At 41.5% G+C, this 13,188-nt stretch overlaps 1 protein-coding gene across 1 annotated transcript in view; it reads left to right on the forward strand.

The window, feature by feature from the left end:
* The window catches only part of LOC134572177 (putative bifunctional UDP-N-acetylglucosamine transferase and deubiquitinase ALG13), a 154,150-nt gene that overhangs the window by 121,184 nt on the left and 19,778 nt on the right, over positions 1-13,188 (forward strand). Inside the window, exons 21-24 of the mRNA XM_063430985.1 lie at positions 6,103-6,268; positions 7,987-8,085; positions 9,298-9,338; positions 12,726-12,888. Coding sequence (XP_063287055.1) covers positions 6,103-6,268; positions 7,987-8,085; positions 9,298-9,338; positions 12,726-12,888 — 469 coding nt within the window. The remainder of the gene's footprint in view (positions 1-6,102; positions 6,269-7,986; positions 8,086-9,297; positions 9,339-12,725; positions 12,889-13,188) is intronic.

Below are 13,188 nucleotides of genomic sequence, written 5' to 3' on the forward strand. Positions count from 1 at the left end.
CCTCACCAGATGGGACTGAGGGCCTGCAGGTTCTTCCTAGACAATACCTCATATAGCGACACTCAAAAGGATTTCATCCTGGCTTCACTTGAGTTTGTATTAACGCACCACTATTTCCTGTTCAATGGCTCCTACTATCTTCAGATCTCCGGGACTGCCATGGGGACAGCCTGTGCACCCACATATGCCAATCTATTTCTGGGATGGTGGGAGCAACATGTCGTCAATACCGCAAACTTTAGCCAGTTTCACGAATTCATTTTAACCTGGCATAGATATATTGATGACATGTTGCTCCTCTGGGCAGGTTCTGTGACCATGTTTGAGGATTTCGTCAAGATGTTAAACAACAATATCAATCTCAAATTGACACATGTGATTGATGAACATCAACTAGTGTTCCTGGACCTAAAGATCCTTTTGGAACAAGACTGGACCATTCAGACGGAACTCTTTAGAAAGGAGACGTCCACAAACAGTCTACTACATTGGACTAGTCACCACCCCTATCGACTCAAAGCCTCGATTCCCTATGGCCAGTATCTCGGGGCAAGACGGAATTGCTCCCAAGATGTAACCTTCTACAAAGAATGCAGACTTCTCAAATCCCGCTTCAAAGAATTACAATACCCTAATCGGGTCCTCAAAAGGGCATTCCAACGAGCAAGTGGCACTGACAGACACTCCAGCCTCCACTCGACTAGACCTGTACAAGATTCAAAGAGCCCCCCCGTTGCATCGCCACCTATGACCAAGGTTGGGACCATATGACCCATATTTTCAAAAGGAATTGGCCTATCCTCCAACATGATCCTGTTCTTCATAAAATATTACCTAGGCATCCAGCCTTAACAGCACGGACACCCCCCAACCTGCATGATCAACTTGTTCATAGTCACCTCTCTTCTCCCTCAGTACCATCAAATTGGCTCTCTGGTCTAAAGGGAACTTATAAATGCGGCCATTGCAAAGCCAGTATATCTCACCTACCAAGTCGGTGGTTTCCACCCAAACGCACATGAGCTTTGACACCAATGCCCTGGTAAACTGTGGCACGACTCGACTTGTCTATCTCATCACTTGCAGCTGTGGAATCCAGTACATAGGCAAGACCTTCCAACAGTTCAGATGAAGGATTCTGCAGCACATAAATTCCATCAAGAATACAATTACCCCAACCACAGTAGCAAGACACATCCACAATTTCCATAATGGCATCGCTGACAACCTACGATTTCAAGCCATTGAGAAACTAATGCCTAACCCAAGGAAAGGCGATTTTAACAAAATTCTACTACAAAAAGAATCTCACTGGATCTTCACCTTCAAGACTCTAGCCCCTCGTGGCTTAAACGAAGAATTTAACTATACACCATTAATTGGTGGATATGACCATTAACAACCTCTTCCCCAACTAGTTCAATCTGAAAAATACATTCTTTGAGTATACTGTATAGTATAATCCATTTAAAAACTCTAAGAATGCGCTTTTATTCTATATACCAATTTTAAAACTATTAATTTTACCAATGGAGGGAAGACAGCCACCTCTGTTCTATGTTTGACACCCCTATCAAAAAATCCTATCCTCTCCTAACATACCTAACTATTTTACCCCTTACAGGGATACAAGGTCCTAATTTATTATTATTCCTATATTTGGATGACCTGAGTAACAGAAGCTCTCTGTACAGAGTAGATACCCTGTTACACTTCTGCAAGAATACTTGGTCATATCTGACACTACTTAGGACTTTCCCTATTATACTACACTGCGATATCTCTAAGAACTTATAGTAATAGTGACTAATATTGCGTATGCACTTAGCTTTGATCACACACATATCGCTAACTAAGATATTGTGAGATCATTATGCTTTTGACCACATTGAGCTACCGTAGTCTACCATGTCCTTGACAGCCGAAAATGGACCAATCCGTAGCGAGGGTGGGATATTTAATTCCACCTCTGGAGGCAGTAATTTTCCCCTGACGAGCCCCTTAAACAGGGCGAAATGCGCGTCGGGTCTTCAGACATATTCGGCGTTCCCGTCAGCATATTGCCTGCATGACTACTCCCTCGGATTCACAGCAATTACACTTGCTCAATACTCACCGACCAAAGTACCTTGGCATGCAGTTCTCTGACGAATAGCGCCGGTTTTCAAACCGACCGGAGGTTTTGAAACTAATTTTTGTATATAGCTACTCCTGCCACTGTTCACTCCTCACACTGGCAATTCTCCTATATTCTCTCTTTACTATTACTAGTGCCCAAGAAGGCACTTTCCTTTCTTTCCATCTCTAAGTGTTCAATAAGCGAAACTGATGACAAGATTGTACCATCTGGAACAATATCTAGCAGTAGCCAGTAGCTGATTATTAGCATCATCCTCTATACACCGATTATTCACAGTATACTGGTATACCTATCATTCAAGTATACCACCATACTAATGACTACTGTATACTCAGACCACTGCTAGTATCGGTTCCGTTAGTTGTTTCACTAACCCCAAACTGCTTGGTTTCGTCACTGTCTTACCATGGTATAACATCCTGGAGCAAGACAGCGGTCACATTGTATACTAATCAAGTCTAAGCATATTCCGCTGTCTGTCTTATCAAGGCTCAATATCCTGAAGCAAAACAGTGGACACTTTGTATACAGTCTGAGCACTCATTCCGATACTTGTCTCATCACTGAGCAAGACATTGGATACTTTATTTACAGACCTTGCAGTCTTCTCGCTACCTATCTAATCGCCCCTATTATTGTTAGACGGGGGATATAGACAGGTTACCTATCTGTAATAAGCCAGTGGACACTGTGTGCACTAGATCTAGTTTTTGACTAGTTAATGCTTTAGACGAACCACTCTTGAGAAATGACTCTGCTATCGATTCGAGCAGTGTTTCCAGTTTGCGACCATACAAACCTGTCCCAATAAGATCTAAAAGGTCCATTCGAATATGGGCGTACAGTAGCTATAACATTATTAACAAGTAAACAACTATTGTTTACGTTCTATGTTGTTTTTTCGTCCCTCCTCTCCCCCCCTTACCCCCTACGTATACGCCTCTCTATTCTTGTGTCGGTTATTCTGACTGATATTTAATAATTAGCCAGCATATACTGTACCCCTGAATCGGTGACAGTTTGCGTTAGGCACGTAGTTTTGATATATTAAAGTACTAATTTTTACCTTCTTCTATAGTATACTAGACCTTCTCATCAGTGACGCTGCACTTTAGTAACGTTAGTTTTGACACTAATAACTACTTAGGAAGTTTCTTTTGATACGTATATCCTAAAATTGTATTTTTATTCAAGGAGAGATTTATCTCCCTTTGTACTTTCTACCTTTGAGGGTTACCCCCTCCCTGTCCAGCCACATTAGACAAACCCATGGGCCAACCCTTTCCTTTTTCATAATTTAATATGAATAAAATCTAAAAAAAAAAGTGAGTAAATCTTAATTTCCAAATTCTGCATGGTATTTTATCTGTGAACGTCATAATAAAGTTAGCTCTTACTGCATTTATAGAACACTGATATCCCCATGAACAGGTTTTATCATGTTTTGGAAAGTTACAGGTCAAATACAAATATAGGGTTTGCCCATGTCAGTTTTCACACATTTTAAATGTGCCAGATTGGTCTGCTGGGCCTATGTTTCCTTTGAGACCATATGGCATCCCATGAATGAAAATCACCCCCATCATGACATACCATTTGCAAAAGTAGACAACACAGGGTATTCAAAATGGGTTATTTCCAGTATTATTTTCTTAGCCACTTAGTCACAAACCCTGGACAAAGTTGGTGCTCATTTGGCTTTTGCTTTTTTCACACAAACTCACATTCACTGATGATAGCAACAGCATCATCATTATACATTTTACTGCTCTAAAACACTCATATCTGTGTTCAGTGATATCTCTTGATTACAAAGGTACACCCCATGTACAGGTTTTATGGTGTTTTGGAAAGTTACAGGGTCAAATATAGCGCTTGCCCTATTCAGTCTTCATACCAGGAAACTTGACGACATGATATTCTGCTGCCTTTGAGAGTGTAAAGCAGCCTGGGTAATAAAATTTAATGACATATTTTGCCACTTTATCACAAATGCAAACCTCATTTAGTGGTTATACTTTTATTTGTGTTTTTTTGTTGTTTTTTGTTAAGAAAATAATTAAGGATGCACACTCCATTAATAATCTAAAATATAACACTATTCTAAATCGCTAAATAATTACAAAGTAACAGAAAATATATAACCAGGTACAATGCATCAAAGCGTATATACTTAACATATAGAGATCACCATCTTTTGCAGCTGCCTTTCTCCATTGACAGATTTGTGAATGCTAATGTTTTGTTCTGAGATATAACTTTTACAAAATTTTTCAGACTGGAGTTTGATGAGGGGATAATTTTGTAAAAAAAAATTTGTGACATCAGTGTGGTGCCACATCCTTTTTTTTCCCCTCTCTCTCTATTGTAATGGGACACCGGATTCGGAAACAGATGCCTGCAAATATGTTGGCTTGTTCAACTTTCAGCTCAAATGTTATATGACACAGAGGCTAAAAAAAGTTAAATGGATCACAAATGTCTACTGCTGTTGTGATGCCAGGTGTAGCCATGAATGGGGGTATTTCTGGGGCAGTAACGTTTGGAAGTACCCAGCTTTCCTCTGGCATTGCAGGGTGTCCTAAGTTCCTTCTTGTAGATGGTGATTGGGCACAATCACTGGACAACTCAATGTGAGAGGCTGTCATATGAGCCTAAATGCTGCACTCTTTCTCTGCCATATAATAGCATGCCATCTTGGGATTAACTTAAGCTATGCCACTAAGCTATGTTACTTAATTTGCCTACCTGCATAATACACACTACCACACCCACCTCCCAATTCTCACTACCATCCACAGAAAACTCTGATCACTGAAATAGTACCATACAGCATGGATACAGTACAGTGCAGCAGGGAAAGGGTTAAAAAAAGAAATGACTCTAGCTGACAAAAAGGGTAAAAATAAAATATCAGTGTGTAAGAAATTATGATCCTCTTACAAGGATATTCTTTTAGGGAATGTGTGAAAAATAAGCCACAAACACAAGTGTATAATAAAATGTATTGTTAATATTGATTTAGGCTACTGTTACAGATTTTAGGATGATATACACATTCTACATTATATCCAGTACATAATCAAAAGATACATAACAAAAGGCCAACAAAAGGCCAATACTTAGACATTTAAGTGTCTTCATCTTGCGTAATCTGGGACAGTCTATCTCAGTTCACAATGGCACCTGTGCTTGCTGCGCTGTCCTCTCCAAAAGAGACAAGGAGAGGAGCCCAACCTCCTTGGCTGTTGTTCCCGCCCTCTTTTCACAGAGAGTTCCATCTTTACATAAGTCCTTTGATCTCTTCCCTCCAGTTACACTACAACACTGTAAAAAGTGACCAGTTAGGGTTGGTTTCTGGGAAGATTGGACAGGATGGCTTGGGAAAACACAAGCTTCATGGTTACACCTAGATGTTAATGACTCTGATCTTCTGATCACCTGATAACATGACCATTTAAACCTTTATAGTAAAGATTTGTACCCTTTGACAACCTCCTTTAAAATGTAAATGGAATTCCATTGTGAAACCAGATAGCTTATTACACAACTAACCTTCACAAAGCATATGTCAATATATTAAAATAGAAAATATAATTTTTAAAGGCACCCCATTTCTTACATATGTATTCGTGTGTGTGTGTATATATATATATATATATGTGTGTGTGTATATAAATATATATTTTTTTAATTATATGGTGTATGAATGCTGTGATCAGCATTGACGATTTCTTTTTTTATTTTTATACACTTTTAAGAATCTCCAACAGTGATCTATCTGCCTCTCTCGCCTCAGCTCAAATTGATTAAAATCAGAATTTTACTAAAAATTGACACAATACACTCCAGACAAACCTTTTTGTCTTATGGTAAACTCTGGTCAGTTATAGTACAATACAGCATCTTTAGCAACAAGTTAACAAATTAATTTGTATGCTTCTGAAATTTGGTACATGCAGGTTACTTCAGTGATTTCAACCTCTTCTTGTGTGAATGCTGCCCCAGCTACTGTTATGTCTTCAAACTCAGCTGTTGTCATCCCATCCACCACTACCTCATCTGTCTTACCGCAGACTGCTGTGCAACCAATGATTGTCTCTCCACCACCAGCTACAGGAAGGCCAGGTAGGGCTTAATTAAAATAGCATATATTGATTATTAAGGTTATTTTCTTTACTTGGATATAGTGTTTAAAATTATCTGTTGGGAGGGGAAGGGTAAGGACAAGGAAAGGGCGATGAAATGGCAATCATATAGTCTAAAATGCAAGTTTGCCAGACAGATGTTATCTACCAAAATAATGGCATATACAGTAAATACTTATGAATTTTGTATAAATTATACACTAAAAGAGAATTACATGAAATGTGTATATACTGCTTCCAGTACATGAGAACTTGCTTGTGAAAATGGAAGTTTTTTTTTCTCAGTGGATTGGGCCTTTTACCCTGGACAGCCACAATTTGTGCTCTAATGTTTTCTGCATTGACCTCTATAATTCATAATGCATTGAGCTACTTCACTACACAAAGTTTTCCTTATGATGTAAAGTATGATCACCTTCTGGGCTCCTGCAGAGCAGTATAGAAGTTGTAGTTGTAGAGGGGCAAAAGCCAATAGCCTGTCCTTTGGTTTAATCCATTGTAATACTATTACAAAGACAACCTATATTATTTAGAGGTCAGACTGATTCCACCCATAAAGGCAGTCTGGATTCGAAATGCTGGGAAGTCCCCTCTGCATGTGAGATACAACAAGCCCAAAGATAGTTTCGGGAGATCCTTTAGAAGGTACACGACTGCTCCCAATCTCTGCATGTGTTCCACAGAAAAACAAGGAAAAACAAGCAGCTGAGGCACATTAAGCAGCAACCTACCATGAAATAGTGCCCAGAGTCTCCATTTATATATCAGACTAATCCCAGACTTAAGTGCAATCCAGATTCGAAATGTTGGCTAATTCCTTTTGCACGAGAGATACAGCAACCCAGGATGGTAGTTTCTGAATTCTTTGGGCCTAGTCAGTGAGGTATAGCTGGTATCCCTCTTGGCACAGTGAGCATGGTGTGCACATCTGGATTCACCTTTTAAATTTGGGGAGAGCCAAAGGTAATGTATTGCAACAAAAACAGAGAATATGAGAACCCTGAGAACGGAGAGAAACTCAATAGCTTGCCCTTTGGTAAATTCCCACTCAGATCTCAAACCAGTTTTTACTTTCTTGTTCAATTACAGAGTGAACCTATACCAAGATTAAATGTGTGACAAATGCCAGATATTACTTTTTCCTGGAACTGCCAGAAAACTGGGGATCCCCTGGAGTCACTAGTTTAGAATTCAAATTTTTATGAACTGGAGACCATTTCTCAATGAGCAATGTGCTAAGATTTCTAAGGAACGCTGCCAGAAACTGGTGTCGGGCTATGCATCTTGTTTGCAGCAGGTCATAACAGCAAAAGGGTGCTCTATTAAGTACTAAAGATGGTTGCCATGAAGGGGTTGAATCATTTTGAGACTGGAGAAGTTCTAAGTTGCATTTTCAGTTACACTTGGGGAAACCTCTTGAAGTGTAAGTTTCTTGAGCTATTTCAATTGCTTTTGTTTGATATGTTCATTGCAGACAAGTGACAGTCTGTAAATTTGACAGTAAACCTCATTTTCAATGGGAGTTGAAAAATGTTGATTAACCCCTTAAGGACCAAACTTCTGGAATAAAAGGGAATCATGACATGTCACACACGTCATGTGTCCTTAAGGGGTTAAAACTGTATATGTATGTATGTATTTGTGTATGTATATAATTTCCTTGACATACAAAACTAACGAGGTTCAAATGTTATGTAGCTCCTCCCGGCCCTAATGAGATGGGAGACTGCACTGTTCCACTGCCACCTCCACCACCTCCTTATTCCTGTGATCCATCTGGGAGTGATTTACCTAGAGGTTAGTTATTTTATGTAACGAAAAAGTGTTACGTATTCTGCAATCTATCTCTCCCTAAAACGTGATAAGCATCCATTCTTTCAATGACTTGGTTTTCCTGAGTGAAGGTGTTATATTTCATGACTTTCAATTTATATGACTTAATTAACCAATTGCTTTGCACCATTTCAAGTACATTGTGTGCACTTTGTATTTGTTAGTTTGGATAAAAAGAGATTGATACCTGGAAGGGTCTTCCAAACTCTGTTGCATTGTATGTTAAAGCGCCACTGTCATGGCCTAATCCAGTTTTTGTTTTTTTTAATCCCCTCCCCGACTCGACTACATCTAATTGACCCCCTAGTCACCACCAAATACGCCTTAGCACCCAATATTACCTAGTTTTTAAACTTTATTTTCTGCCTGGTTCTGGGCGCCGCCATCTTTGTGTGGGTAGATGAAGACCATGTGGGAAATATCATCTGCCCACACTAGATAGCACTGTGAAATTCCTGCACATGCCCAGTTAAAAACTTGGGCATGCGAACAGGAATTTTATCTATTCGTTCATTTGTCAGAAAGACGAATGAATGAATAGAAACGTCAGACGAACAAACACTGAATATCGGTGTCCATTTGTTCTCCCACAGTGCTCCCCGCCACTTCCTAAGCCCCCCATGTCCTCCCTCACTCTGTGGGTCAAAATACCTCCCCATATTAACATAAGGGAGATTGAAATCTCCTGAATGTCCCTACTCACTATGCTGCGTGTAGGGGCATGTTTACTTAATAGTGAGCAGCATAGTGAGCAAGCATCCCACTGCTTCCCCTTGCAGCCATTTATTTTCTGGTCTGGTAACAGACTTGCAGTGCACTGCCTAAATATGTGCCTACTGGCACAGACAAAACTCAATGAGAGGAGGGGTAAGGGCTGTATTTAAACTATGATTTTAGAGAAATTCTGCTAGCCCAATGTATAGATGCAATTTGGAGTCTTTATCATTTAGGATTAAGTTTTATTGTCATGACAGGTACCCTTTCAAGTGTGTATACTGAACTAACAAACGGCTTACAATGTCTGCTTGCCTGTACACATACTCAACTAACCTGTAATATTTTCAGTCTAGTGTAGTCAACCACTTAATTGTGTCCATGTCATAAAGCTGTGGTGGTTCTCAAGTGTCCCTAGAATAATAAAAAAAAATATATTTTTTATTTTTTTTCCCCCTCTAGACACAAAGGTTTTACAGTACTACTTTAATCTTGGATTACAGGTAAAAGCTTCCTTTCTTTTAGAAATTGTGAAGAAAAAAAATGGAAAGAAGGGAAAGTGGCAAATTAATTTTTTTTTGTAAAAAAAATATATATATTCACTAACCGCTATGTTTTTGAGATTCTGATAGGGTTTACATGGACATATGCTTATGGGTTGGATTTCTCAAATAGTCCTAGATGGTGATAAAGAAAACTCTGTGAACAAAAACTACATAGTGTACTCTCATTTGTCATTTTAAAAGTGAGTGTCATATTAGGATGTCCTTAATTGGTGGGAAAAAACCAAATCTATATAGTATTGCCATAGAGTACATATTTCAGGAAAAATACATGTATGTACGTAGTGGGGAATCGTGATGCAGCATAATAACAGAGAACTATCCCACTTAACCCCCAAACAATGACAGACAACGTAGTATGGATGAAACCATCCACAGCATTTATTATAACATGATAAATACTGGATAACACATCCATAATTTATTTTTATCTTTACCCAAATGTCAAACCTAAATAACCATAACTTAACAAATGAGTTAACCTATAGTGCCATACAGTATAACCCAACCGTCCTTGCCAATATACTGATCATGAGCCTATGCACCATTTCTTCTCACCTCCCCCCTCGGCATAAATTCCTTTTTCATCCCACCAACGCTTACCACCAGCCGACCTTTTCCTCGCTCTGTGGGCACGTCCAAACAGGTAACCTAAGCTTAAAGGAGCACTATAGTCACTGAGACCACTTCAGCTCAATGAAGTGGTCTAGTTGCCAGGTCCCCCAGGTTTTAACCCTGCAGTTGTAAACATAGCAGTTTCAGAGTTAATCCAGCCTATAGTGGCTGTCTTCCTGACAGCCGCTAGAGGTGCTTCTGCGACGCTCAATTCAAAAATCGCATTGAGCACGCAGGACGTCCATAGGAAAGCATTGAGTCTACTCGGGAGCTGACGTCTGAGGGGGAGGAGAGTTCACCAGCGCCGAGGGAGCCCGGTGCTGGATTAAGCCAAAGGGGGGTCCTGAGGGTGGGGGACCTAAGGACTATGTAGCTCCAGAAAAAGAAGTTTGTTTCCTGGCACTATAGTGGTCCTTTAACCTTTTAGAGCAGGGGAGGTTGAGACCTGAAACTTAACTACCTCATTCCACATATTGACATAGCCGCCTCAAACGTAATTGGCAAGGACATACCCCCAGCCACAACCTGCTGTTTTATGCCAAAAACCAGCGAGGGACCCCACCAAAACCTCTTAAGGCCTGTTCCACCGCTTCCTGCAGGGTGAGATTAAAACGGCATGAGGACCCTCACTTACAGTGACTGACGTTGAATTTCCAACATCCTGACCTCTGGTTGGGGGCCGATTAGGAGGATGTTCCCCCAAGAAAGGACAAAAAAGCGCCTTGTTGAGGAGCCGGGCAAGTCATAATTGAGAGCCAGAGGCCTTTGTCCATTTTGGTCCCAGGACACAGAGGTCGAACTGCCAGCTGCTGACGGAATTGTTTGTTGTATCTCCACCAACTCAGCCCCTCATAGGCACGACACGCGTTCTAGATAGTGTGTTGATAACAGAACGCAGAGCATTTATGGGGAGCCTTCTCCCCAATGACGCTAGCCAGGATAGAATAAGACCGTATCCAATTCCCAAATGTCTTGGGAATTTTCCGATATAGCGGTATTTCTCTTTGTCTTTCTCGGATTCCTTACCGTCTTTCTCAACCAAGGGAGGAGCTTCCTCCAATGGCAGGAGGGAAAATATTTCCACGAAATCCCCTTTCCAAATCCTCTCCCTAATTTCTTGCTTCAAGTGCAAGCCCAGCGGGCCAGACCAGCGCATGTAAGCAGTGCCCCGAACCATGTCCAAAATGACTGCCTCCTGGGAATCCTCGCCTGCACTAGCTACCACACAGGGACCACTACCAACTACTGACATAGACCTAGGGGGCCCAGAGGACTGCACATACAGGGTTGCTGGGCAGGGGACCAAACTGACCTGAGTTGACTGATCTGAGGATTCCCCTCTATCTGTCACACACCCTGCTCCCACTGATCTAAAAAACCCCGAAGACCTGAGAGGAACCCCCCAACACGGGACACGACTTACTAAAAGAAGAGGGAACACCGTACTGCTGATGCCTGGCGCTCTGGCGGCACAGCAAACACAGAAGGTGAAGGCAGATTGCCACAAATTCCAGTGTCCACTGTGTTTCCCAAAGGGGTTCTAGGCGCCACCTGCCGGGCAGTTCCAGTAACAGCAGCCAGGTCCTGTGAGAAGAGCAACGGAGAGGATGTGAGCCGAGGGACCGGGAGGGAACAGGGGGAAGGCTAGAGGGCAGAGGGGACCCAGAAGGAGCAGAGGAGGAAAAGGAAGCAGAGGGACCAGAAGAGGAAGAAGGGAAACCAGGGGGCCCTCCAAGAGACAAGTGGGGACCCCCAGAAGACACAAGGGGGACCCTAGGGGAAGACCAGGGAATGGAGTCGTAGGGGGGAGACAGAAGGGGGGACTGGGAAAAGAGACCCATGGGAGCCTGGCAGAGGAGGCTCCTGAACCAAATTGGGCCCTTCCCCCAGCCCCTAATGGCAGTACTGCGGTACCCTGTGTGGCCCTGCAGGCCTACTCACCATCCTTCATGACAATAGCAGGCTGCGTGTCTGGAGCCCCTGGCGATGCCTCGGGCCCGGGCTCCTACTTCTCAACCGGGCCTGAGGTGCAGCATCCAGGGACAGCCTAACTAGCGGGCAGAAATGCCAGCCGGTGCTAGTGCAGCCCCCAGGAGCAGGGGAGGCCCTTGAAGGAGCCTGACTGGGGGGGAGGAGCCATATCGCTCACGGCGTTGCCAGCCACCATCTAGCACAGCAGCAGCTCTGATGGATGCCAAAATAGTCTAGACATCCAACCCTCAAGCAGAATAACCTGCAGGAGGACAGGAAGATGTTTGATGGCCCGAATCACAAGTGGCACTGAGGTAAGAACACCCCCACCAATCTCTCACACCACATAATCCCACCCACACATTCATACACAGCCAATCACATGCATCCATCCTCACACTCATACATGTGCCCTCGTCCGCTCCCAAGGGCCTCACCATATTCACAAAATGTTACCTATTTTTGGGTCTTGTTTTGAAATAGAGAAGGTTTGTACATCTGTGAGGATCATGCATCAGAAAAATTGCCTGTCTTGGTGAGGATAATGTAGTTAAATGTTGGATGTATTTATATTTAGATGTAAACTATGAGGGAATGCTTAAGGAGGTTATATACTGAAACCAAATTTAACAGAGTTGAAGCAAACAAGTTTTTGGGTGGAAACCATAGTAAAGTTTTAACAATCTAACAAAAATATCTTGACTTCTGATTCCGTTACTTAACTTTATATCTTTGTTCTAGTGTTATCACCAAAGCTTCTGGCATTCTATGGTCTATGTGCAGCAAGTTCCACCTCAGGCACACATCGAGCCTTACCAATCTTTTCCAGAATCGGTTTCTATTGTTGATCAGTCTGTATCTCCACTGTACAGTGAGAATAGATCAATGCCCATGGAAACAGGAGGTAATGAAGGAGAGGCATTTATGATTTCTGATATATTTGACAAATGCTTTTTAGTAAAAAAAAAAAAAATATATATATATATATATATATATATACACATGTATAAATATGTATATATATATATATTTTTTTTTAATTCTTTATTTTTCCTGTGCATATGAATATACATAACATATGGTCTTGCAGTGCCACAATAGCAAGCGTATTAATAACAGTAGTTGCCATGGCATGCAGGTAAACAGCACAATTTTATATTACATTGTAATAAGCAGGCTAAGTTGTAAGATAATATGTAAACAA

This window comes from Pelobates fuscus, chromosome 9 (assembly GCF_036172605.1).
Source record: "Pelobates fuscus isolate aPelFus1 chromosome 9, aPelFus1.pri, whole genome shotgun sequence".
Lineage (NCBI taxonomy): Eukaryota > Metazoa > Chordata > Amphibia > Anura > Pelobatidae > Pelobates > Pelobates fuscus.